Here is a 27952-nt window from a genome sequence, read left to right as displayed (position 1 = left end):
TAATACTGCTGCAGCCTCGATACTGGAGAAACTTGACGGAAACTCCTGTATAACGCTGTACTTCAGCAGAGTGCCTTTACTGCTCCTTACAACCTGACTGGTAGAATTCATACACAAGGTGCACCGGATTATAAGGCACACTGACGATTTTTGTAAAAATTCAATGATTTGAAGTGTGCCTTATAGTGCAAAAAATACGGTACTATAAAAACTTGAAAAATAGAGTATTTTCACACCTGAAAGTCTGAACAAAGGTTAATTAATTTATTATTTTGTATATATTTTTGTTACGATTATGTTTCACACTGAACATGAATAGAAGAGCTTTGTTCTGTCATATTCCCCTGTGTGGGTGGAGTCCCCACATACTTAACACTAATTAGTTTTTTGAGGGTTGTGCATTTGAAGGTATGTTTTTATTTGGCAAATTGCCTTTCTACGTAGGTATTGTGCCAAATTCTGCCTCCCAGACAGAATCAGAATTCCTTCATTTGCAGGTGTGTCCTGTAGCAGAATGAGATTCCATTTTGATTCCTTTTATTTCTATTTATAAATAAGAGTTAGTCCACAGTTACAGCAGATACAGGAATCACCAGCGTAAACTGTTGTAACTATACTGCTAAATGATCCACCTGTACACCAAAGGGGGTCAGCTTTTGGCATAACACCTGTCCTTTTCCATCTTCTATTGTTTAATAACTGACGACAGCCTGCCTTAACTTCCTGTAATTGTTATGAAAGTTTGAACCATCTAGAAAAAATATTTTCACACTGCAGATGAACAGGATCATCGTTTAGATTATTCAAAATTTAATGGTGGGCCATTTCACCCCTGCTATTTTTTGGTTCAGACCAAACTAAAAAGACTGGAAAAGGTCTAGAAAAACAAATGTACCTTGCAAAAACATATTTTTTTCAGTAAAACAAGAAAACACACCTTGAGAGTTTTGCCTTTTTCAGTGCTTTCTGTATGTTAACGTCACTACTGCTGTAATCGATGATGATGACGTTGAAGTTTTCGTCTCCTGTAGCTTTGTAAATTTTTTCCATCTGTCTGATGAACTGAATGATCCACCGGCCTTGGTTTTTCACTATAGAACAGATAAAAACAGAAAACTAGAAATAAGAGAAACTCCTTATTTGGAAGGAAATAAGTAAAGTAAAAATTAGGTGATTGTGATGGCTTCTGAGTTAAGATCCAAATCTACAGTGGCTTGCAAAAAATATTCATACCCCTTGAACCTTTCCATATTTTGTCACATTACAACCACAAACCTAACTATATATTTAATTGGAGTTTAAAGTGAAAGTCCAGCAAAACGTGGTATACAATTGTGAAAATTATGCATGATTTAAAGCATGTTTTACCAATAAAAAACTGAAAAGTGTGGTGTGCAAAAGTATTCAGTATTTTCTCTGAGTGCAACAAGCTGCATTCAGAAGTTGCTTGATTTTTGCTAATGACAAAAAAAAAAAAAATCCACCTGTGTGTAACCTAATCACAGTACAAATACAGCTGCTCTGTGACGGCCTCAGAGGTTGGTTAAGGGACTATTGGTGTTTAAACAGCTTCATGAAATCCAAAGAACACACCAGACAGGTCAGGAATAAGGTTGTGGAGACGTTTAAAGCAGGCTATAAAAAGATTTCAGATTTCCCAAGCTTTAAACATCTCACGGAGCACTGTTCAATCCATTATCCGGAAATTAAAAAAAAAAGTATGGCACTCTGGCAACTGTAAACCTACCAAGACAAGGCCGTCCACCTAAACGTACAGGCCAAACAAGGAGAGCACTGATCAGAGATGCAGCCAAAAGGCCCATGGTGACTCTGGATGAAATGCAGAGATCCACAGCTCAGGTGGTGGAATCTGTCCACAGGACAACTATTAGTCGTGCACTTCACAAATGTGGTCTTTATGGAAGAGTGGCAAGAAGAAGAAGCCATTGTTAAAAGAAAACCATAAAAAGTCCCATTTGCAGTTTGGCAGAAGCCATGTTGGGAACAGCTAACATGTGGAACAAGGTGCTTTGGTCAGATGAGACCAAAATTAAACTTTTTGGATTAAATGTAAAATTGTTCTGTATGGCAGAAAATTAACACTGCACATCACTCTGAACACACCATCCCCACTATCAAACATGGTGGTGTCAGCATCATGCTGTACTGATGCTTTTCTTCAGCAGGAACAGTAAAGCAGGTCAGATTTGATGGGAAGATGGATGGAGCTAGTTACAAGACAATCCATAAAGAAAACCTGTTGGAGGCTGCAAAGACCTTCCACCAAGACAATGACCCTAAACATACAGCCAGAGCTATAGTGAAATGGTTTAGATTAAATCATTTTTACTACATAAATCCCATTAAGCATCTGTGGCAAGACATGAAGATTGCTGTTCACAGACGCTTTCTATCTAACCTGGCTGAGCTTAAGCTGTTTTATAAAGAAGAATGGGCAAAAATCTCTAAGTCTCTAGATGTGCAAAGCTGTTTTTCTTCAGCAGGAACAGTAAAGCAAGTCAGATTTGATGGGAAGATGGATGGAGCTAGTTACAAGACAATCCATAAAGAAAACCTGTTGGAGGCTGCAAAGACCTTCCACCAAGACAATGACCCTAAACATACAGCCAGAGCTATAGTGAAATGGTTTAGATTAAATCATTTTTACTACATAAATCCCATTATGCATCTATGGCAAGACATGGAGATTGCTGTTCACAGACGCTTTCTATCTAACCTGGCTGAGCTTAAGCTGTTTTATAAAAAAAGAATGGGCAAAAATCTCTAAGTCTCTAGATGTGCAAAGCTGGTAGAGACAAACTTTAAAGACTTGCAGCAAAAGGTGGCTCTATCACTTAAAATCTTAACAGAATACATGTGATAAAGTTCAAGGGGCTTGAATACTTTTGTAAGCCACTGTAGATGCATGATCATGTGTTTGAAAAATTAGACAAAGTGCTGGAAAAGACGCTACCTGTAAGAATGACGTTGACTCTGACCGTCGGGTCCCAGCTGAAGTCTTTTATGTGGCAAAGAGACATTAACCCTCGTGACTGCAGATTCTCTTCTTTTTGTGGGTTTACGAAAAAGTGTTGAGACATCAGCCTGGTGTCCCCCTCTTCATCTTCCAACTCCAGCTCCAACAGGTAGCGAGTGCCCGCTTCACCATCCACCCTCCTCTCCACATTCAGTACTCGCTTCAGCACCAGATCACTGCAGTGCAGTAACAAATACAGAGAACCCAAAACTGTATCACTGAATACTTCACAGAACATGATATATGCAGTGAGACAGGAGCTAAACAGGAAAAGTATTAGAAGTATTTACAGTACCTGGTGCTTTCTGCTGTCTGTAGTTTATTCATGAAGGCTTCAACCACATCCATGACCTCTTCCTCATCCATGATGACGTTTCCAGCTCTCTTGCAGACCTTGGTGACCACAGTGGTCTGCTTGGAATGGAAGTCTATAGGATTTACGTTGACAGGTCTCTCCCAGTATGGATCAGGCTTCTCCACTTTCTCCCCTTTTTGGATTTGAGAGATTCTTGTTGTTGTTGATTATTTCATACACTTCATGCATATATTGCTAAAAGTTCTTCCCCAAAGAAATTCTCAACATTTGGATTTCCTAACAAAGATAGTTCATACAGTGCATAGTCTCTGTTTTGAAAACTGGAAAGGGACTAAAGATGAAAATGAACTTTTACAGAAATTTGTTAATCTGTTTCTGTATTCTTCACACTATAAGGATTATTAGGTGCATTATGTGACTAGTAAGGAACAGGGGTGTTGCCATATTTTCCTTCTAAGTTAAGTAAGCAAAACTATAATTATTAAAAAAACATTTTCTTTTGAATTCAAACTACACACTAAGAAAAGTGAGTACAGATTTGTACTTAAAAGGGTACAAAGCTTGTCGCTGGGGCTGTATCTTATATTGAGGTACAAAAAAGTACCTTTCAGTGAAAGTCCTTTTTTGTACCCATGGTTTTTGTGCCAGTAAAGATTATAAAGATTATAAACATTATCATCAACTAAAATGGCTCAAAAACTTGATGATCCAAAATTGTCTGGCTTTCAAATGAAAAATGTGCAATTTAAATATATATTGTTTATTAGTGCAGTGATACAGAATACTGAATATACCCTTTGGCTGGTTAAATGGTACAAATTTGTACTTATTGCTGTTAGAAATGGCTTTGTACTTCAGAGGGAACAAATCTGATCCTGTAAAGAACAATATTGTACCATTGAGGGTACAATTATGAAGAGTGTACCTTTGAGTACAAAAAAGTGCTCATATCGTACCTCTGTTTTTTAGAGTACTGAATGTTAATCTACCCAGATTTTTTCTTCTGAAAACATTTTATTTAAGTAAGTAAAATGCTTCCGTTTAATTACAGTAAGCTTAGATTTCCAGATTTAAACTAAGCAACATTAGCATAACTGGCTAGCGCTAGTAAACGCCGCCAGACTGCACTACCTGAGTAGTCTGGTAAGCCAAGACGATATTAGCTAGAGATTCGTCCCACATAGCCTTTTTAACACAGCAAGCACTTAGCATGATTAGCAGCTAATGTTAATGCTTCTCCAGTCTCGGTTCTGGAAAACTAAACTGAAACTTCTGTATAACGCTGTACTTCAGCAGAGTGGATTTACTACTATTTAGGTTACAACCTGACTGGTAAAATTCATACATAAGGTGCACCGGATTATAGGATTGTCAGTGCGCCTTATAGTGTGAAAATATGATTATTGATCACTGTGTCTCTTAAAAAAAAAAAAAACTATGTATTTCATGGTTTATACTACAGCTCCCATCCACTGTTGGTGCTGTTTTGCCAAATAAACAGAACCTGTCTGCAACGTACTTGAAGAAAAACGTCATTCCAATGTCTAGACTACAGCTGAGGTAGGCTACATTTCTTGAATAGTGCATATTACGCTGTTCCAAAGTGAAGAGCCTTTCTTTCACAGCTGAGAAATGCAGCCAACAAATTGGCATGATTTGGAGGTTGCAACTGATGTATCCTTCCATGTCCTCAGTTACTCCCTATTCAGTGCAATGCGAAGTAAAAGTGTAAAAATACTGGAAAACAAAGCTTCTGGCAATTATATTGATGTTTACGCATGGCATAACCATGAAACCTTGTTAGAATATAATATAGATCATATGTGTGACCAGAAGGCTACATTAAAGAGGGCTCTATTTTAGCGATCTGTAGACAAGCTGTCAACCGTGCACAATGCAGCTTGATTTAGTGTGTGTGAGTGTGTCTTTGCTATCGTAACAACTGGAAAAGTACACCTTGTGCAGCTCCAATGTAATAATTCTTGGTGTGTTTTGGAAGTAAAACATGAAATAAACCAATCAGCATGTCACTTGCCTTTTACCCTAAGGCTTTTTTCATTTCTTTTATGGGAACAGCAAAGTCATTTTTTTTTTGGTATTCTGTTTATTATTGACGTAAAAGTTGGGTTTGTGCAATGATGTGCATCTTTGAATGTGTAACAAATGAGGGGGGTGGGGAGGGGCTGACTGTTGACTAAGTTTATTTTAGTCAGTGGCACACCTGTGTTTTCCATTGCCAAGGTAGCAATACGCCAGAAATTTACCTCAACACACCTCCCTTCCAGACCACCACTTCCAGGATAGATATATTCTTAAGCACTGTTTCTATTTAAACAACGCAAGCGGAAGGCATTAAAAATGAAAATAGAATGTTGGTGGGGTGTAAGATAGCAATAACCATCACGATGTGCCTTGCACAGGGTGTAAATTAGGGCCCAGAGTCTTTATAAGGCCCAGACTACTTCGATTGTAGCCTAGACTTTGGGATGCAGCTATTGTATCAACAATTGTGGTTATTTTTTAAGACCTACTTAAAGAATTAATTTTCGCCTGTATATCAAACCTGTATCTTACAACTAGAAAAAAAGTGACTGATAAAAGGAGTGTTTTAAACCAATGGGTGTCTAGATTGTATTTACCTCCTTCTCCTGTGGGCGGATCCTCGATTTTCAGATACTGAAGAGACCCACCTCTTCAAAAGATAACATATACCGTAGACAGTCAATAAAAGCAATATATTACTACAAATCTCTTTACAATAGATAGAGACAGAAGGTTAGAGTTAAAACCCACCCTGAACTAAACTGCGAATCCTTGTTGTAAAAGCACATCTCATCACTGTCTGTATGCGTCTGTCTTGTGTAGTCATTTGGGTAAACTGCAGAGTAGTGAACCTGAAAAACAAATTATAGAAAAATATCACACAAACAATCAGAACAAAATTAGCTTTTTAGTTAAGCATGTTTTAAAATATTTTAGTGTGTAATTTTCCATAAACCCTGTTACTGAGTAGATGAACTGATGAGGCGCTCACATAATATATTCCATGGAATCGTTGAATTTTGTCTCCACCGAATATGTTCAGAGGCTTGTAATCGCATTCAGTAAAGACGTTTTTCAGCGTGGAGTGGTTCAACAGTGGTACTGGTGGGAAAAAAAAAACACATGGAAAACAATATCAGTGATTACACTGATACTTGGGGTAATCCATAAACTATATACAGTATATATCATTGCTATCAAATGAAAAACAAGTATCTTCAAAAAAGCAACTTCACAGGAGAGAGATAAAACCCTCTTGGTCCTTTCAGGTCCTTTTTTTTTTATTTCTATTTGATGCATTCAGCATGAAATTTTGATGCTGTGTGAGGGGCAATTTGTGTGTTAAAATTTTGTAGTAAACTAAACATTGACAAAAATGGAGATCCCTGGATTTCACTGGATAGCAACAATATACACAATACATTTTCCTGCATCTACAAGTCCATTCATGGTTGGGTGCCGGTGTTTGCCTTCCCTAGATTAGACCCTTCCTGCCATGTAAAGTCACCAGTGTTTGACACAATTCTCCTATTGCCTTACTTTCATTCCTGTTTTCTCTCTTTACTCTCTATTTTAAACTGTTCTGTTCCAGCGCTACCCAGAATTCCTTTCCACTACCCTTCTGCCTTTAACCTAAACACAGACTTTCATATTAACAATGAGCATTTATTTAATTTGTGCAATGTATTTGGTGTAATATTTATGCTATACAGAGTATACGGTTTTTGATCTTTATGTAGTCAGGTATACTCAATAACCAGAAGATTTTAATGATGATTAATTACAGAATATAGTTGTGATTAATACAATACATTAAAACATTTAATATAAATATAATTAATATATGATATCAATATAATTAATTTTGTCAATCTTACATTGATCATTGTATATACATTTATATATATAGTTCCATTATAGTTCCATCTATTAAGTCCTTACAAAAATAACCAGTGTGATTAATCACAATGATTTTTTTCCAGTCAATGGAATTATTTTACATTATACAGTATCAGTCAAAAGTTTGGACACACCTCTTCTTATGCAATGTGTTTTCTTTCTTTTTATGATTTTTTTTACATTATAAATTTAATATTGTAGACATTAAAGCTATAGAAAAATAACATGTGGAATTATTTTGTAAACAAAAAAAAAGTGTTAAACAAACCTGAATATGTTTTATACTTTAGTTATAGTGTCTTTTTGCCTTATTGTTTGCTCATATCTTATATTTATATTTCTCATTTTGGGATTTTCAAGTAATATTCTAAGAATCAATAAAAAAAATTAATTTTATTATACTTGTTTCAAGGGATTGCATCTAATAAAACTGTCTTATTGTACTGGCATGTAATTTGGCTATATTCTGGAAAATACATTTTTATTGAAGTATTTATTTTTTTTTGTGGTCAGGTATACTTAGTAACCAGCAGATTTAATGATGACTAATTACAGAATATAGTTGTGATTAAGACAATACATTTAAGCCATCTAAGTGGTTATATAAAAATATAATTTCATGTTGTCAATCTTGCATTCTTTCTTTTGTTATCATTTATATTTCCATTGTTAAACTCTTAAATCTTTTTATAAAAAAAGTAATAATGCTTAAAAGAAGCAGGGAATAATGTCTGTTAATAAAATGACACACTTTCAGTAGATTAAATTACTTAAAAGAAAAAAAAATAGTTAAGAAATAAATCACTTTTTTTTTTTAAATTCTGAAAACATTGCAAAAATGTAAAAACTTATGTATTTAATCAAGATTTAAGAGGGTTTAATTGGGTATGATAATTTGCTTTTGTAATAACATTTACAGGGAAATTTGCTGTATAAATAGATTAATATCGTACTAAATTTATTTATACATTATTTTATAGAATTTGGAAATGAAGTGCTTACTGTTGTAGATGGAGTCCCGCGGGTCTTCTCTGGCCATGTCTACTACAGGGAAGGGCTGCTTGGGGATGAGCTCAGCCTTCATCTCATGACTGGCTATGGTTTGGGGGATGTGGTCTGTTTCCTCCACCAGTAACAAGGATTCATCTGTACATAGAAAATAAACAACTTTACGGTTGGAAGCAGAAGGAGATGCAAAACCATGACAGGGAATGAGATTCAAAGTTCGTTTCACAGTCGTTATGCTATAGAGAACTGTTTAAGAGTGAAGGACCTTTTGTGTATCGTTATTTATAGTATATATAGAATACATTTAGAATTATTTTAAGGATAGCCACACAGGTCAATGTGATAAAAAAGGTCAGCAAATGTTTTTATAATTATATTTAATTTCTGTGAAGAAATAAAAATAAAATAAAAAACAAAATTTTGACAGTTGCGAGAGATGGAAACTTTTTCCTTTTTGGTGCATCTCAATAAATCCATGTTATATAGTTCTATATATTTCTCCAACAATCTACTGAGGAGCAATTATCATAAGACAGTCCTGCTGAAGAAATACTCTACATCAACTGCAGCATAGAGTTTAAAACACAACTACTGTTTTCTCAATGTTTCTTCAAATACATGGCAAACTCTGTTCTCTGTCTATCTTGACATCTAGATTGTAGCATCAGAATTAAGGGCCATTAAAATGGCGATAATATTCATAGAGGGTCCCAGTATTATTTTACTTGTCACACCATGTTAAATTTGGAGTTAAATTGGCGCCAAAAGTTTTACACAAAAAAATAAATAAATAAATAAATCAAATCTTTAATATATTTTTTTATATATACTTTTAATGGTTATTTAATTATTATTTGCAATTATTTAAAAATTAAATTGTAATTTTGCCAGTCTTTTTTAGGATTTTGCTGCTAAAGTCTTTTGCTTCTGGAATCATCGCTCTCAGGCAAATCACAGACAGGACAGGACAGAGGCACTTCAGGGGCCAATCAGATTTTAACTGGAGACAATGCCCAAAGAACCACTTTTGGTTGCATGGGTTGGCTTTGGGTTGGATTGGATTGAATTGAATTGAATTGAATTGAAATGGATTGGATTGAGGTGGGTTGGGTTGGATTGAATTGAATTGAAATGGATTGGATTAGATTGAGGTGGGTTGGGTTGGGTTGAGATTGGATTGGATTGGATTGAGGTGGGTTGGATTGTGTTTGGTTGGGTTGGATTGGATTGGATTGAATTGTTTGAATTGAATTGAATTGAATTACATTGGATTGGATTGAATTGGATTGGATTTAGGTGGGTTGGGTTGGGTTGAGTTTGGATTGTGTATTTTACCAAGTTATACAATTCACAGATACGTATTACAAGCATAGTTATTTTATAAAACAGAGCACTGAACCTTTTCTTTTAAAATTGTAGACCAGAGCAAATGCTTAACATTACTACACAGAACCTTTACCATCTGTTTTCAAGTGAACACTTTAAGAATTCCAAACATTTTGACCATAAGCTACTTAACACTGTTGCGCAACACTGAAAGAGGGCTGGCTCAGGTTTATATCAGGTTTAATTCATCAGCCAGGTCTTTTCTTATCTCCATGAGTCTTTTGAGCCACATGAGGGAAACTCAAATATGTAGGTGTACAGGTTTGGGTTTTTTTTTCTTTGCATACAGATAAGAGGATTTTTTTTTTTAGTTTTTTTTTTTGACTACAAGAATCTTGTGTTCTGTGGCACCTTCTGTATATAGGTGCTGTTCAGTACATGTGTAATACATTCTACATAGTGCAAAAAATAGAGCTCACTGGCTCTAAGCATCACAGACAGGAAATAACTATTTTGTGATGACTCATCTCCTAACCAATGTTGTTAACTTTATTTACATGACATTGTATTAAGCGGCTGCTTTTATCCACATTGACTAACAAATAATGATGTACATTTAGCAGTAGAGGACATAAAAGTCCAAGGTAAGACATTAAGGTGGGGCCTAAAGGAGGCCAAAGGGTAAAAGTGTGATAGAGAATGAAAAGAGAGGAAATAGGCGGGAAACTATACTTCTCTGTCTGGTTTGGTTTGCTTTGAGAATTGTATGGATTTGGGTCTGATCTGTTCTGGTATGTTCTGGCTTGGAATGGGTTGGTTTAGTTAACTTTGGGAATGGTTTTTGATTGGGTTGGGATTAATTGGGTTGCTTTGGGATGGGATGGGATTGGATGAGATGGGTTTGGTTCGATTGGCTTTGGAAATGTTTTTTGATTGTGTTGGAACTGGTTGGGTTGCTCTGGGATGGGATAGGTCTGGGATTGGTGTGTTTGGTTGGCTTTGGGAATGTTTTTTGATTGTTTTGGGACTGGTTAGGTTGCTCTGGGATGGGATAGGTCTGGGATTGGTGTGTTTGGTTGGCTTTGGGAATGTTTTTTTTTATTGTGTTGGGATTGGTTGGGTTGCTTTGGGATGGGATGAAAGGTTTGGTTTGGTTGGTGCTTGAGAATGGTATTTGATTGGGTTCAGATTAATTGGGTTGCTTTGGGATGGGATGGGTTTGAATTGGTTGGCTTTGCGACTGTTTTTTTGTCTGGATGGAATTGATTGGTTTGTTTTGGGATGGGATTTGGTGGGGTTAGTTTGGTTGGTGCTTGAGGATGGTTTTCGATTGGGTTCAGATTAATTGGGTTGCTTTGGGATGGGGATCGGTTTGGTTTGGTTGGCTCGGGGAATGGTTTTTGATTGTGTTGGGATTCATTGGGTTGCTGTGGGATGTGATGGGTTGGTTTTGTTGGCTTTGGGGATGTGTTTTGGTTTGGTAGGGGTTGGTTGGCTTGCTTAGGAATGGGATGGGTTTGGTTCGGTTTTCTTTGGGAATGTTTTTTGATTGGGTTGGGATTGATTGGGTTGCATTTGATAGGATGGGATGGGTTTGCTTGGGTTTGGTTGGTCCTTGGGAATGTTTTTTGATTGAGTTGGAATTGGTTGGGTTGCTTTTGAAATGGATGGGATTGCATGGGTTTGGTTTGGTTGGTCCTTGGGAAAGTTTTTTGATTGGGTTGGGATTTATTAGGTTGCTTTGGGATGGGATGGGTTTGGTCTGACCTGTTTTCACACAATGAGAAATACAAGGTCTGGATGCAGGGAAGAAATGTAAATAGAGAAAGAAGATCCTGTGTTTTGGACTAGTGCAGATTTCTGGGCATTTTAAGATGGGGTAACCGCAAAGATATCATTAGTTTATAGCTGTTCTAATTATCTTGGTAATATACCAGCTTAAACTGGTTACGGGAGACATTATTGCAAACCGGCAGAGTACACATGATATATAGGTCTGCTAAAACTGGACTAGAAAATAGCATAACAAGGTTTTTGTTGGTTCTGAAACTTACTGACATAGAGAGACAGGTACTCAGAGGTAATAACAGCAAAAGTGCTGTTTCTTTGGTTTAGACGCCACTGTGGACAAAAAATAGGAGGATGTTTCAAATATTTTATTTATTTTTGGGACTGAGAATAAATAAAACATTGAAAAATAATTAAAGCTATATAGATACATACTGCAACTTCAAGGTGATCCAGCCCTCCTTCACTGTGTTTATAGAGAACTTCAAAAAAGTACCGATTTTCTTTCAGAAGCCTAAAAAACAAAGATACACAATCAAACCATGTAGAAACAAGAAGAAAACTAAAGGTTCAATGCTCTTCTGAGCCACTGTCACTTACATTACAGGCAGTGATTTCTGAGAGGCAAATTTCCCATATTCTCCTGGATTGGACCATTCAGTACCTGACTGGTGTTACATAATAAACATTACAAAATGAATAAATACATTTTGCACATACATGCTACTGTAACAGCACTGGTCACACTGGTCACAATTTACTTTTAAGGGTGTGAAATAAATCATACTTTTTAAACCCCTCTCTCTCTAGTCTCCTTCTTGCATGGTCATTCACTGTGTGAGGACGGTCTGCTCTAGGACAATTCATACATATTCCATTTTCCTTCCATTTCTTAATGATTTTACTTCACGTACTTGGATTGTGTGTACCCATGCCTTGACTTACACTCATTAAAAAGATTGTTGTCAGAGTTGTGTGGTTGGTTATTTGTTCTTCATGTATTTTTTGACATGTGTACTCAAAAAAACATTATTTTTTTAGACAACCTTTTTTTAAAAGATGACTATTTACAGAATATTGTTGTGATCAATACATTTTATTTGACAATACTAAAACAATGATTGACAACACTAATATAAATATAATTTAATTTTGCCAATCTTACATTTATGTCTTTATAAGAATTACAAGTATGAGTAATTACAATTAGTATTAAAGTCATTCAAACTGGAAACAAAAAATATTGAATTATTTAGTAAAACATTATTTAGTATATATACCTTATATACCTTATATATATATATATATATATATATATATATATATATATATATATATATATATATATAGCCCTATTTATGTAATGTTCTTATCCATACTATTGCAAGAAAAATACTTTAAAAAATAAACATCGGTCAATCTAAAAAAATTCAACAACTTTGACAGTATCCTTAAGTGCCAAGTGCCATGTAACCATGATTACATAATTTGCTAAGTGCGGACCACGCCTTATAGAAGTAGAAAAGGAGGAAGAAAAAGGGGAGGGAACTCGGGGAAATTTGGGCTGGAGTTCTGAACTGCGTGCTGAAGAAGCGTGCAGTTATATCCCCCCCCTTTTTATTTAATGAGAAGTGGAAGAGTAGAAAAAAGGGGGTTGTTGGGGAGGAGGTGGGTTGCGAAGTTTTCGTCACGAGAGGTAGTTAGTTAGGGGAGGTATTTATAGGACGGTTGATTGATACGGGGTGGAGTTAGAACGTAGAGTTCGGGCGTGGTCCTTCTCCCAAACTTTTGTTATTACATAACATCATTTAAAGCAATTCAAGAGGTACACATCCAAGTCATACATATTTTTGTCATACACTATAATTACAGTACAAATAATAACAATGTAACTCTATAGCTTGAGGAATATATGTACACTTACCCTGCCAACATAAGCCACGAGTCGGATGTTTTGAGGCTCTTCATTTAAACTCAGCCAGAATTCAGAGTTCTTATCAGAGGAAATCGCAAAAATATACTGACCTATAAAAAACGAATCACAAAAGGGGGAAAACCATAAAGAACCATTTTTGTAGAGGAGATGTGAGTGTAAAGCTGGACAGAAATTAGTAACGTATATCATGACTTTTTAAAGCTACACTCAACTCCCATAATTCACCTGCTCCCACTATCAGACCTCACTCCATTTCCCATTATTCACCTGCACCACTATCAGACCTCTTTACTCCAACTCCCATAATACACCTCTACCCACTATCAGACCTCTTTACTCCAACTCCCATAATTCACCTGCACCCACAATCAGACCCCTTTACTCCAACTCCCATAATTCAGCTGCACTCACTATCAGGCCTCTTTACTCCAACTCCCATAATTCACCTGCACCCACAATCAGACATCTTTACTCCAACTCCCATAATTCACCTGCTACCACTATCAGACCTCTTTACTCCAACTCCCATAATTCACCTGCACCCACTATCAGACCTCTGTACTCCAACTCCCATAATTCACCTGCACCCACAATCAGACCTCTTTACTCCAACTCCCATAATTCACCTGCACCCACTATCAGACCTCACTCCAACTCCCATAATTCACCTGCACCCACTATCAGACCTTTTTACTCCAACTCCCATAATTCACCTGCCCCCACTAACAGACCTCTTTACTCCAACTCCCATAATTCAGCTGTCTTACAATAAGCATGCTGGCCAGTGATGGGTCAATCTCACTCACTACATAGCACCTCACAAAAGGTCTAGGTGGTCTCAATCCTCCTCCCAAGCTAACACTTCATGATTCATTTACATATTGGTGTCCCATGACTTTTGGTATACCATGCCAGTGTACCCACCACTTGATGCAGGATGAATGTAGCCAAAGATCCTCAGCCCGTAATTGTTCCATCTGGGATATGTTGCTAGTCTGTTTATGGTGGTCCGTGTCTAAAATGAAGATGACACCCACATACCAGCTTTGGTGAACATGCCAATGTCATTATCACACAAAACCTAGTATCTCCAAAATGATTACTTTCAGTGGAAGACAATGTAAAAATATTCTGTTTCATTTTAAGATATTTTAAACAATTTCTATTTCTCCATTCATCCAAACGTTTGACATAATGTAAGCTACATATTTAGACATATAGCGTTAAAGTTGAAATGTGAAAAATAATATTCATGTAAATTTAGATATAGACTCACGTGTGGAAACACAGGGAACAGGACGTTCTTCCTCAGCTGATTGACGGATATTCCACACCAGTCTTCCCACGCGTGCAGGTTGACTTGGCCTAGATACTGCTCACATAATAAACAGTGTTCGAATATAACAACATGGACAACAAACACCAATCAAGCAGAACATTATGACCTGTTTGCTTCTACACCCATTTCAGTTTCCACTGATCATACAGGAACTCTTTGTAGTTCTAGATATAAGTACATATAATTACAGACTGTAGTCCTGTATCTGTTTCTCTGCATACATTATTGATCTCCTACCCACAAGACACTGAGGATGCTACCCACAGGACACTACCCACAGAACACTACCCAAAGAACACTACCCACAGAACACTACTCACAAAACTCTACCCATACGACACTGCCCACAGAACGCTACTCACAAAACTCTATCCACAGGACACTGTCCACAAAACTCTACTCACAGGACACTGTCCACAGGAGGCTACCCACAAAACATTGCCCACAGAACACAACCCACAAAACTCTACCCACAGGACACTGTCCACAGGAGGCTACCCCAAGACACTGTCCACAGGATGCGGCCCACAAGTCACTACCCACAGGACGCTACCCAAAGGAGGCTATCAACAGGATGCTACCCACAGTAGGCTGTCCATAGGAGGCTACCCACAGGACACTGTCCACAGGAGGCTACCCCCAGGACACTGCCCACAGGATGCGGCCCACAAGACACTACCCACAGGACGCTACCCGAAGGACACTACCCACAGGAGGCTATCCACAGGATGCTACCCACAGGACACTGTCCACAGGAGGCTACCCCCAGGACACTGTCCACAGGAGGCTACCCCCAGGACACTGTCCACAGGATGCGGCCCACAAGTCACTACCCACAGGACGCTACCTGAAGGACACTACCCACAGGAGGCTATCCACAGGATGCTACCCACAGGACACTGTCCACAGGAGGCTACCCCCAGGACACTGCCCACAGGATGCAGCCCACAAGACACTACCCACAGGACGCTACCCAAAAGACACTACCCACAGGAGGCTATCCACAGAATGCTACCCACAGGAGGCTGTCCATAGGAGGCTACCCACAGGACACTGTCTACAGGATGCTGCCCATGAGACGCTACCCTGACACTGTCCAAATAAAGTTACCCACATTACCCACAGGACGCTAACCACAGAATGCTTTCAACAGGATGATACCCACAGGATACTATCCAAAGGATGCTGCCCATAGGATGCTGTCCACAGAACACTACCCACAAGACTCTACCCACAGGATGCTACCCACAGGATGCTACCCACAGGACACTGCCCACAGGATGCACTCACAGGACAATACTCACATGACAGTGTTAGTGCACTATTCTACTTTCAGCATGGACATTTCAATAATTGGTGTAGAAGAAAAAAAGTTGGTCATAATGTTTTGTTTGCTCAGTGAATCTCAATACTAATTTGAATTCAGGTAAAATAAATAAGATGAGTTTCTGACCTCAGGTTTCCACGGTTGTTGTTTGTGCTCTATAGTATTTTCTTCAAAAGAGAGCTGAAGAGAGGGAGGTACACAACGTTAAATGTATACATAAAAATAATATGAGATAGTGATAATGTGAAAAAAACACGGACTTTGTGGTTCCATTTTCGCTTCTGTTCCTTCCACTTTATTCTGCCACGCCCACTTCCATGAGTCCCTTTCTTTGGAATTTGTGTTAGAATTTCCAGTCAGTTGATATTAAAAGGTGCTCATATAAGTATTTAACTATGCTCACCCAGCATTCCAACAGGCTATTTCTGTGAGGATTTTGCAGAAGAGTCTATTTAAATAACTAGTCAGTGAGCACAGGTGCATATAGTGCCTAAACCTCACAAGCAAGCCTGATGTTTCCACTTTAGCGGAGCTTCAGAACCCCTGCCGCTATGGAAATTCTAACACAAAGTAAACAAATGTGGCCGTTTCTATGTCAGCATGCAAAAAAAAAAAAAAAAGATTATGCAAAAAACTATGCAAACAGAGCCAGCAGAGAGTGAGTGCAAAGCCAAATTCACCTATTCATTAGATTACAAAAATTCACCCCCTTCCTCTAGACCAGGGGTTTCCAACCTTATCCCACCGCACAGACCCAGTAAACATGTATATATTTTTTACATTTAAATCCAAATACAGCACAACCATCAACATTGTTGCTTCCTTTTCCAAAAAATCCAGTCTGACGCAGGGCTTTACTTTTACCTGCACAGAGCTTTTATTTTAGCCTTGCGGAGCTTAAATTTTAGCCATGCGGAGCTTAACTTTTTTCCACACAGAGCTTTTTATTTTAGCCTTGCAGAGCTTTTCATTTTAGCCATACGGAACTTTTAATTTTTGCCTTGTGGAGCTTTAATTTTAGCCACACAGAGATTTCATTTTTGCTGCTCATAGCTTTTGTACTTTAGTTTCATGAAGCTTTAATTTTAGCCGTGCAGAGCTTTTCATTTTAGCCATACGGAACTTTTCATTTTAGCCGTGTGGAGCTTTAATTTTAACCATGTAGAGCTTTAATTTTAGCTGCACAGAGATTTATTTTTTGCTGCGCAAAGCATTTGTACTTTAGTTTCATGGAGCTTTAATTTTAGCAGTGCAGAGCTTTTCATTTTAGCCACGTGGAGCTTTCTTTTTAGTCTCACAGAGCTTTCATTTTAGTCCCACAGAGCTTTCATTTTAGTCTCACAGAGCTTTTATTTTAGTCTCACAGAGCTTTAATTTTAGCCATACAAAGCTTTAATTTTAGCTGTGTGGAGCTTTAATTTTATACTTGCGGAGCTTTCATTTTAGCCTTGCAGAGATTTCATTTTAGCCATGCAGACCCTTAATTTTTGCTACACAGAGCTTTTAATTTTAGCTGTGCAGAGCTTTCATTTTAGCCACACAGAGCTTTTAATTTTAGCCACACAGAGCTTTTAATTTTAGCCACACAGAGCTTTTAATTTTAGCCTCCTGGAACTTTTATTGCTGCGCAAAGCTTTTGTACTTTTGCCGTGCAGAGCTTTCATTTTAGTCTCACAGAGCTTTCATTTTAGTCTCACAGAGCTTTCATTTTAGTCTCACATAGCTTTCATTTTAGTCAAGTCAAGTCAAGTCAAGAGGCTTTTATTGTCATTACATCCGAGTACAGGTACACAGTGTGATGAAATTACGTTCCTCCGGAACCATGGTGCAACAAAGAACCACAAGCAATAGACAACATAAAGTGCAGGAGTGACGACAGTGCAACATAAAATTATAAAATTATAACACTAAATAACAATAAATACAAAAGACGAGACAATTTAAAGACAGGACAGTGCAGTACCGATACGGTATAATAAAGTGTATAGTGGGGATAAGGTGCAGAGATGTGTGACATACTGTAACATATAGAACATATATAATCACAGCAGTTACTGAGGTAGAGTTTATAGTTTTTAAGAGTGCAGCAAATAAAGTCATGTCAGCCTCTGTGTGCTGACTGGGTGTGTGTGTGTGTGAAGTTCAGTTCTTTGTGAGTGTAAAGGGGGGGGGGTGTACAGTTTAGTTTTGTGTAAAGGTGGGGGGGTGTACAGTTTAGTTTTGTGCGAGTGTGTTGGGTGAGTGGTGGGTGGGGTGGGGGTTCAGTTCTGTCTCTGTGCGTTGAGAAGTCTGACTGCCTGGTGGATGAAGCTGTTGCAGAGTCTAGTAGTGGAGGCTCGGATGCTCCTGTATCTTCTGCCGGACGGCATCAGAGCGAAGAGTCCGTGTGAGGGATGGGTGGGGTCGTCCACAATGCTGGTGGCTTTGCGGATGCAGCATGTGGTGTAGATCTCAGTGATGGAGGGAAGAGAGACTCCGATGATTTTCTCAGCTGTCCGCACTATCCGCTGTAGGGTCTTGCGGTCTGAGGTGTTGCAATTCCCAAACCAGACGGTAATGCAGGTGCTCAGGATGCTTTCTACAGTGCCTCTGTAGAACATGGTGAGGATGGGGGGTGGGAGATGTGCTTTCCTCAGTCTCCGCAGGAAGTAGAGGCGCTGCTGGGCTTTCTTGGTTATGGAGCTGGTGTTGAGGGACCAGGTGAGGTTCTCTGCAATGTGAACACCGAGGAACTTGGTGTTATCCACAATTTCCACAGCAGAGCCGTTGATGTTCAGCGGGTGGTGGACACCTGGAGCTCTCCTGAAGTCAACAACCATCTCCTTGGTTTTATCCACGTTAAGAGATAAGTTGTTGGTTCTGCACCAGTCCGTCAGCCACTGCACCTCCTCTCTGTATGCTGACTCGTCGTTCTTGCTGATGAGGCCAACTACAGTTGTGTCATCAGCGAACTTGATGATGTGGTTTGAGCTGTACTTTGCAGTACAGTCATGAGTCAGCAGAGTGAACAGCAGTGGGCTGAGCACACAGCCCTGGGGGGCGCCGGTGCTCAGTATGGTGGTGCTGGAGGTGTTGTTTCCAATCCTGACTGATTGTGGTCTCTCAGTCAGGAAGTCTAAAACCCAGTTGCAGAGGGAGGAGTTCAGCAAGCTCAGTTTTCCTATCAGATGCTGAGGGATGATGGTGTTGAATGCTGAACTGAAGTCGATGAACAGCATTCGAACATAGCAGTCTTTGTTGTCCAGGTGGGTGAGAGCCAGGTGGAGCGCAGTAGAGATGGCATCATCTGTTGATCTGTTTGGATGATACGCAAACTGCAGAGGGTCCAGTGAGGACGGGAGCTGGTTTTTGATGTGCCTCATGACCAGCTTCTCAAAGCACTTCATGATGATGGGAGTAAGTGCAATGGGACGGTAGTCATTAAGGCAGGACACTTGAGACTTCTTTGGCACAGGGACGATGGTGGTCGTCTGGAAGCACGTCGGCACGATTGCAGTACTCAGAGAGATGTTGAAAATGTCCGTGAGAACATCCGTGAGTTGTTCTGCACATCCTCTGAGCACTCTGCCAGGTATGCTGTCTGGTCCTGGGGCTTTCCGTGAGTTGACTCTGAGTAGAGTTTTCCGCACATCAGCTGAGGACAGGCACAGTACCTGGTCGTTTGGAGGAGGTGTAGTCTTCCTTGCTGTCGTGTAGTTCTGTGCTTCGAACCTTGCGTAGAAGGAGTTCAGTGCATCTGGAAGGGAGGCATCACTGTTACAAGCAGGGGAGGGTGACTTGTAGTTGGTGATGGTCTGGATGCCCTGCCACATGCGCCGAGTGTCAGTAGTGTCCTGGAAGTGGGCGTGGATTTTCTTTGCATAGGTGCGCTTTGCCTCTCTGATCCCCCGGGAGAGCTTGGCTCTAGCTGTTCGGAGGCCAGCCCTGTCCCCTGACTTAAAGGCCTTGTCTCGGGATCTCAGCAGCGCACGCACCTCTGCAGTCATCCACGGCTTCTGGTTGGGGCGGGATGTGATGGTTTTGGAGACAGTAACATCCTCAATGCACTTGCTGATGTAGCCAGTCACTGAGTCTGTGTACTCCTCCAGGTTGATGGAGTCATCAGAAGTAGCAGCTTCTCTGAACATGTCCCAGTCAGTGTGCTCAAAACAGTCCTGAAGAGCAGAGATGGCTCCTGGAGGCCAGGTTGTAACTTGCTTCTTCTCTGATTTGGCACGTCTGATGAGCTCTCTGTATGCTGGGATGAGCATGACAGTGATATGATCAGAGTAGCCGTAGTGGGGGCGGGGCTCTGCTCTGTACGAACCGGGAATGTTAGTATACACACAATCGAGCAGGTTAGCTCCACGGGTTGGAAAATCCACATGTTGGTGAAAGCTGGGCAGCAGAGCCTTCAGATTACTGTGATTGAAATCACCAGCAACAATAAACAGTCCGTCGGGGTGTGAGTTCTGGAGTTTGGAGATAACAGTGTACAGTTCTTGCAGAGCGCTAGCATTAGCACCGTTAGCATTAGCATTAGCACTGGGTGCTACATACACTGCTATTATGTAGACGCTGCTAAGCTCTCTGGGCAGGTAGAATGGCCTGGCTCTGACTACAGCAAACTCCACCAGCGGCGAGCAGTAGCTGGAGATCAGCGCAGCGTTGTTACACCATGCTGTGTTGATGTAAACACACACCCCACCTCCACGTACTTTGCCCGAGAGGCCGGCGTCGCGGTCCGCGCGGTAGCTTAGCATGCCGCTCACCTCAATCGCGGAGTCCGGGATGGAGTCCGTTAACCACGTCTCCGTGAAAACGAACACACAGCAGTCTCTGAACTCACGCTGGGATGTCCGCTGGAGCCGGAGATAGTCAATCTTGTTCGGCAGGGAGCAAACGTTGGAGAGAAGGAGAGATGGAACCGCTGGCCGACTCTCTTACCGCGCTTTCGGCTCCTCGCGCAACGCTTGCGGAGAGACCTCTTCCGGCTAGCAGGCTCAGGAAACGCCGAGGATCTTAGCAGGCCTAGCGCGCGTAGCTCCGCTCGTAGACCGTCTGTAAGTACAGATTTTTGTTGATTTTGCAGGTCTAGCAGGGTCTGTCGGTCGTAAGTTGTTCCCATAGCGAACTTTTGCATGATTTTTTGAGTTCAGATCGGATTATTTACACAGAAAAACAAACAAAAGCACCGTGTTTTGCTTCCGGAGTGGCCGCTGCGACTGCTCGCGCCGCAGACAGGAAGTGCTGTCTCACATAGCTTTCATTTTAGTCTCACATAGCTTTCATTTTAGTCTCACAGAGCTTTCATTTTAGTCTCACATAGCTTTCATTTTAGTCTCACATAGCTTTCATTTTAGTCTCACATAGCTTTTTATTTTAGCCTTGCAGAACATTAATTTTAGCCTCACAGAGCTTTCATTTTGCCGTGCAGAGCTTTTCATTTTAGTCTCACAGAGCTTTCATTTTGCCGTGCAGAGCTTTTCATTTTAGTCTCACAGAGCTTTCATTTTGCCGTGCAGAGCTTTAAATGTAGCTGCACAGAGCTTTTTAATTTTAGCTACAACATCAGACTAACATCAAACATCAGACATACTGAAAAAACCCTTCAGAGAACATTGTAGAGAGTGTCTGTTATTGTGACTAATGGCCCAAAAAACCTACATGACCAATAAAAAAAAATACTATCTAGTTTTTTGAGAATTGTACTACAACCAAACTCTTTATAGGCCAATGCCACTGGGTAGCTATACCCAGATAGAAGATTATACTAGATTATACTAGATATACTAGATATTATACTGAAGGGATACTAGAGTACTCTAAACCAAGGTCTAGTTACCATTTCAACATAATTGATAAACTCTTATGAACAGTTTGTAGCATTTGGCCCCAAAATACACAAAAAAAAAAGCACAGAGCTGGGGGAGTGGCTTCCCCACTAGCATGCTAACCCTCCTCTATTCCCTGCAAAAGAAGCAAGCTTATTGGTTCTTTCTGTTGATGGGCTGGGATTTATCCTTGAATGGACACTGGGGTTGAGCGTCACAAGAACTCCCAATTATATTGTAACCAATTTGGGGTGGTCAACCCATTAATAATGTATTTGCTAAAACTCAACTACACAATATAATGCAGACAGTCAATCAATGACTTGTCTAATAACAGAATAAAAAGCTTTTTAACTAGTGGTGTTCGGGTCTGTGGGACCCGTTTTCATTTTTCATCAAATGATACTAAAAAAATATTTTTTCTAACTCAAACTCTATATGTGAGAAACATATATCAAAACACATTTTCGATAAACACACACTGTACACCCCCCCCCCCCCCCCACATACACATTTATATTACATACAGTATGTTTGGCCAAGGTCTAATAAACAGTGCTTCATTTGTAAATTTGAAACTAAACAAATGTTCTACTCATATCTTGAGTTTAATTCATTTTTTTTTTACATTTTATTAAAAACGAATAAAAAAAAGAATAGCACTTTTTGAAAGAAATGTAACATAAGAAAGGTAAAGGGCAAATATTAACCATGTAAGCTGTTTATATTGCTTGCAATTTAGGTGAAGCAAGCATGAGTAAAGCATTTTAATGTAAAATTGCTTAATTTTGCTGAATTAAATACAAATAACAAAGTAAACGACTAACGAAAATATGAACACCACACAAGGGTTAAATAGCTTTGAAACTTAGTTCTGATTGAAAATGAGATGGGGGGAAAGGGAAGGGCTTATTATTTTTTCATAGAAATATACAAAGATGTCATACTGCAACCAGCCAGAAGAGGAGTCAGACCCAGTGTTGGCTTAACTCTTAAGATATGCTACTGTTGCATTTCTGCACTTACTGGTCTAAACAAATTTTAAAAAGGAAAATACAACAGAAATTTCCACCTCAGTCTTTGTGTCCTCCAGCCAGTCAACATGTCTATTCTATTCTATTCTACTTGTTATACAGGTCAGGCTATAGGACCAGCCAACAACACCAGAACTGCGTCAGGAGTCACAAACCGTTAAGGCAGGATTTAACAGGAGTTATGAGATCTCACCTCTTCCTCTAGAGAACTTTGCATCTGCTGTCTCCGCCTGAGCACTGAAACAAAAGCACAGAGCTGTAGAGCAGGTTTGGGAGAGTAGCTTATAAGCTCTGCATTATGTCGCAAGAAAAGGTCAGCATTTTTCTCTCAACCATCAGTTTTTTCTCCATTTCCAGACCAAGATTTTTTTAAGAACTCCCTTCTTTCTTACCACTTTCAAGCATGTACTTTAACTCCTTTCAAAATGTTAAATATTGGACATGTAAGAAATAATTTTACTTTTTTTTATCATTTTATTGGAGATACAAGATTTTCACTATGTGAGAGCAAATAGAATAATAGTTTGATCAGTTTCATTACATATACATTAATTGACTATGTCAATTATAGCTATGTTTTATAGCTATGTTTTTTGTGCCAGTAAAAATTATAAAGAGTATAAACATTATCATCAACTAAATATGTGTCAAGAACTTAATGATCCAAATCTGGCTTTCAAATTAAAAATGTGCAACTAAAATATATATTGTTTATTAGTACAGTGATACAGAATATTGAATGTACCTTTTGTCTGGTTAAATGATACAAAGCTGTACTTCCTGCTGTTAGGAATGACTTTGTACATCAGAGGGAACAAATCTGACCCTGTAAAGACCAATATTGTTCTTTTAAGGGTACAATTATGAAGAGTGTACCCTTGAGTACAAGAAAGTACACAGGGCATAATTTGCCCCAATAAGATTCTAGTAAGTACTTTTTATCATGTTTTACTACACCTTTTTACACCGGAGTTCTCCTTTAACGTTTTTTTTGTCTGCTTTTCTTGAAAGTCATTTGGTAGAGCTATTTTTTTAATACATTTTTAAAAATGTATAAAAATACTGCACTTTAACACTGTACTGTATTTAGGTCTGATTTGGCCCTTATCCTGTTTCATTAAGGAATTTGACACGGCCATGGTGGCTGGATAACAAATATCCAAAATGGCACACAAACCATCCTGCTCCTCTCAGTCCAGTGATGTGAACAGGAAGACACACTGTGTATTTAGACTGCACCTGTAATTATTTGCATATCTCGAGGCATACACGCATTCTGACTTATATAATATATATATATATATTTTGTATATATTGTTGCATGACAACAACCATTTACAATGTCCCACACATTTTATATAATTTATGCCTTTCAAAATCAGCATACATACAATAAAAAAATGACAATTGATGCATTTTGTGTTTGTGATCAGTCAAAGGATCAATATATGTAAAATGTAGCATGTAATGTAACTGATCAAACTATTATTTTATTATTTTATTCCTATCACATTATATAAAAGTTTATCCATAATGCCATTCATTAAAAACTTTCAGTTAAATCAACATAAAAAGATCAACATAAAAAAACTGCCAAATTCATAGTCAATTTTTTTTTTGCCATATTTCACACATTGCCATTTCATGTAATTGAACAACAACTGATAACTTTTTTTTTTTTATTTTATCACATTGCCACAAATGAATGAAAAACATAAGTACTCACCGGTGTCTCTTAATTTCTTATGTTCCATTCGAACCGTGAAAAATGACAAATATATGACCAACACCAGCACACTCACGACCAGCATCAGAACAACAGCTTTCAGCCCTCTGAAGCTAAAAAACCCAGTGAAACTGGATAAAACCTGAGTCATTCTAATAGAGTTTTCTCTTCAGCAGGAGAACAGTCCTGTTGAGTGTTCCTCATCCACTGGAGCGGCTCTGAAGATCTCCAAACTGCTCATCCACCGCAGGATCCCAAACCTGCTGGACCACATGCTTCAATCACACAGGTACAAATCAGTAGTACTAATTTGTATGACTAGGCACAAATAAGAGATGACTTTACCATGTATGGATGTTTCTAGAATGTTCTGTGCCTCCCAGAAAGGGGTAAATAGTTGTAAGGGAGGTCTTTTGTAATGGGTTATAAGAGTTTCTTTTATCTCATGTAGAAAATTGTGCGCAAATTTTAAGGGGGGAAACATGGGGAAAGGACTGAGGAGTAAAGTCAGAGGAGCTGAACAAAGGGCTGACAGGGAAGTTTCAGCCTAACTCAGCTAAGAACCCTGAGACAGAAACTAGAGGAGATTGAGAGGAATAATGAGAAGAAGGTTAACCCTTGTGTGGTGTTTGGGTCTGTGGGACCCGTTTTCATTTTTCATCAAATGATACTAAAAAAGATATGTTTTCTAACTCAAACTCATTGGCATTGGCTCATTTTTTGTGAAAAACATATATCAAAACACATTTTCGATAAACACACACTGTACACCCATCCCCCCCTACACATTTATATTACATACAGTATGTTTGGCCAGGGGTTAATAAACATTGCTTCATTTGTAAATTTGAAACTAAACAAATTTTCTACTCATATCTTGAGTTTAATTCATTTTCTTTTACATTTTATTAAAAAACTAATAAAAAAAGAGTAGCACTTTTTGAAAGAAATGTAACATAAGGAAGGTAAAGGGCAAATATTAACCATGTAAGCTGTTTATATTGCTTGCAGTTTAGGTGAAGCAAGCATGTGTAAAGCATTTTAATGTAAAATTGCTTAATTTTGCTGAATTACAAGGGTTAAGCTTATGCAAACAAAGAAAAGGAAGCGTAAAATTTGGAATCAGCTACTAATTTTTTTTTTTTAAATAAGCAGAGATTAATGTAGAATTGGAGACACAAAATTTTATATGGCTTGAAGAGTAATATAACTGTTGAAATTAGTGAAGTTGTACCATCTGTAGATTCCTGCAGTGAGATGCAGTAAGAAGGTTGTGTTTTTGTGTCTTTGTTATTTTTTTTCTGAATCGCTTTGTTTGTAAAGTGTGATTAAACCCACCAGACATGGTACGTTAAGGTTGGGGCTGTTTTTGGCAAACCTCTTTTTGGTGAGGTTGTGACTGGGAAGGGTCTATGACTTTACTAAACTGGATGGTTTTAAATGGACAAATAGAATTTTGTTACTGATAAATATATTTTTAAAAACAATAATTATTTGAAGTTACATGGGCTGAAAACTCAAAAAAAGATCATAAATGAGTACTAATTATAATCTCCCATTGTCTGCCCCAACAGAAGGCAGATACGACTGTAGAGTAACCCTTTGACCTTTTAAAAATATGGAACATAAGACTGATAAAGGAAAATGTAATCTGTGTAAATCAGTGAATTTAAGCAGTAAAAAGTGATAAGAAATAACTGAATTTCTGTGGATACAAATATTTGAACGTAGTGATTTATATTAACTAATATTCTTAATCTTAATATTATCATGTGATTAATTGTTTTTGATGCATTATGCTTTTGCAATGCAACTTAATATTAGTTAACAGACCCTGGTGACATATTAAAGAGTTTATTTAGTCTTTATTTTAATATATTTTGTAAATTATTTATGCAGTTTCGAGTAGATCGAGGAGGTCACATCACAACTGTGAGTGAGTAACAACTAGGTTACAAAAGGCAAAGCATTTTTGTCTCTAGATATTTTGAGGTGCAGTAGAGCCCCGTGAATGTGGGACGAGTGCAAAAATGGGGTCTTCTTGCACAAGGGTAACACCAGAGGCGTGCAGACTTAGAGCACCACCAACTCTGCCCTTTATCAACCAAAGTGCCCTTTTAAAACTTTTCTACAAAATGTCTGTGCACGCCCCTGGGTAACACTGCACCCCAAAACATCTAGTTCAGGTTATGTAGATTTTACACTGTTAGCATTACCATTTCTGAAGGCAATACATATGGCAGGCAGTATAGGTCAGAATTCGCCTGCTGTGTTGTTAGATGTGCGAGGTTCCTGCATTTCTGGCTAAACTGGGCTTTGCAAAATGTAAAAAAAAATACTTTTTTTTTTCAACCCTTTCATTGCTGCTCTATTTAGTAATCATGTTTCATTTGTTACTGCCATTAAATATTTTCTATATTTTCATAGTTGATATTTTCTTTCAACTATGTTGAACAACCTTTGTTTTTAGACCATTTGAGAGTTGTTTTGATGGGCCCATGATGCCACTTGTCATGCCTGACTGTAAACAGGCAGAGAGAAAATAAGAGACGCTGCTGGGATGTAGAACGAAGCAGTAAAATTTATTGAAATAAACAACAAAATAAACAATATAAAAGAGGACTAGAGCAACACACTAAAGTAGGGCAAAACTGAAAACAAATATAAACACTGACAAAGTAAACGGGACTGGGCCAAAAGAAACAGGGACTAAGGAATAAGTGGAACGGCCAAAACAATAAAACCAGGAAGTAGTAAGGGGAATGGGGAAAAACAAAGGGAGCACTAGACTACAAAATAGCAAACAGAAAACTACTAAGCAGAGCTTAGGAAAATGGCTAGACTAAGAAAGTAAACAGGGCAAACAAACAAAACAAGAAATAAAACAGGGATACTTAGGCCGGGAGGAGTCCAAGGAAAAAACAGGAACTAGGGAAGACAGGCTTGGGAGATAGAACGCTTTGTAGAGTAGCAAACAGGCTGGAACCACAAGGAAACACAGACCATGAGAGCGACCAATACTCGGCAACAGCAGAGAGGAGCAGCGTGCTTATAAGCAACTCTGCCCAGGTGAAGCTGATCTCTAATCGGGGCTGGATGACTGCATGAGTGCCCTGATTAGAGGAAGTCCATATATGGGCATGGAGTGCCTCTCAGAGTGTGTGTGTGTGTGTGTGTGTATGTGTGTGTGTGTGTGTGTGTGCTCTAATTAGGGGAAGTCCTTATTTGGGCATAGGGTGCTTGGCTTGGCTGGACGGGCCTGACACCACTCTTCAGAGGAGATTCAAATAGGAGAACAACTTGCAATTGGCCACCTTAAATACCTTTTCTCATGATTGGATACACCTGGCTATGAAGTTC

The 27952-nt window shown here is 38.8% G+C and overlaps 1 protein-coding gene across 1 annotated transcript in view; it reads right to left on the bottom strand.

The window, feature by feature from the left end:
• Window positions 1-24850, bottom strand: part of LOC103034836 (beta-1,4-N-acetylgalactosaminyltransferase 3) — a 28508-nt gene extending 3658 nt beyond the window's left edge. Inside the window, exons 1-16 of the mRNA XM_022671364.2 lie at window positions 24593-24850; window positions 23060-23103; window positions 16146-16199; window positions 14630-14725; window positions 14278-14368; window positions 13342-13442; window positions 12018-12085; window positions 11853-11931; window positions 11684-11750; window positions 8298-8441; window positions 6388-6497; window positions 6147-6247; window positions 5993-6045; window positions 3333-3525; window positions 2975-3213; window positions 938-1091 (exon numbers count right to left, since the gene is read on the bottom strand). Of these exons, the coding sequence (XP_022527085.1) occupies window positions 938-1091; window positions 2975-3213; window positions 3333-3525; window positions 5993-6045; window positions 6147-6247; window positions 6388-6497; window positions 8298-8441; window positions 11684-11750; window positions 11853-11931; window positions 12018-12085; window positions 13342-13442; window positions 14278-14368; window positions 14630-14725; window positions 16146-16199; window positions 23060-23103; window positions 24593-24743 (1745 nt within the window). The 5' untranslated portion in view covers window positions 24744-24850. The remainder of the gene's footprint in view (window positions 1-937; window positions 1092-2974; window positions 3214-3332; window positions 3526-5992; window positions 6046-6146; window positions 6248-6387; window positions 6498-8297; window positions 8442-11683; window positions 11751-11852; window positions 11932-12017; window positions 12086-13341; window positions 13443-14277; window positions 14369-14629; window positions 14726-16145; window positions 16200-23059; window positions 23104-24592) is intronic.
• Window positions 24851-27952: the final 3102 nt, after the last annotated feature.

Source organism: Astyanax mexicanus, chromosome 2 (genome assembly GCF_023375975.1).
Source record: "Astyanax mexicanus isolate ESR-SI-001 chromosome 2, AstMex3_surface, whole genome shotgun sequence".
Lineage (NCBI taxonomy): Eukaryota > Metazoa > Chordata > Actinopteri > Characiformes > Acestrorhamphidae > Astyanax > Astyanax mexicanus.
The sequence above is the reverse complement of the archived record's forward strand: the minus strand, read 5'-3'. Positions and strand labels throughout refer to the sequence as shown.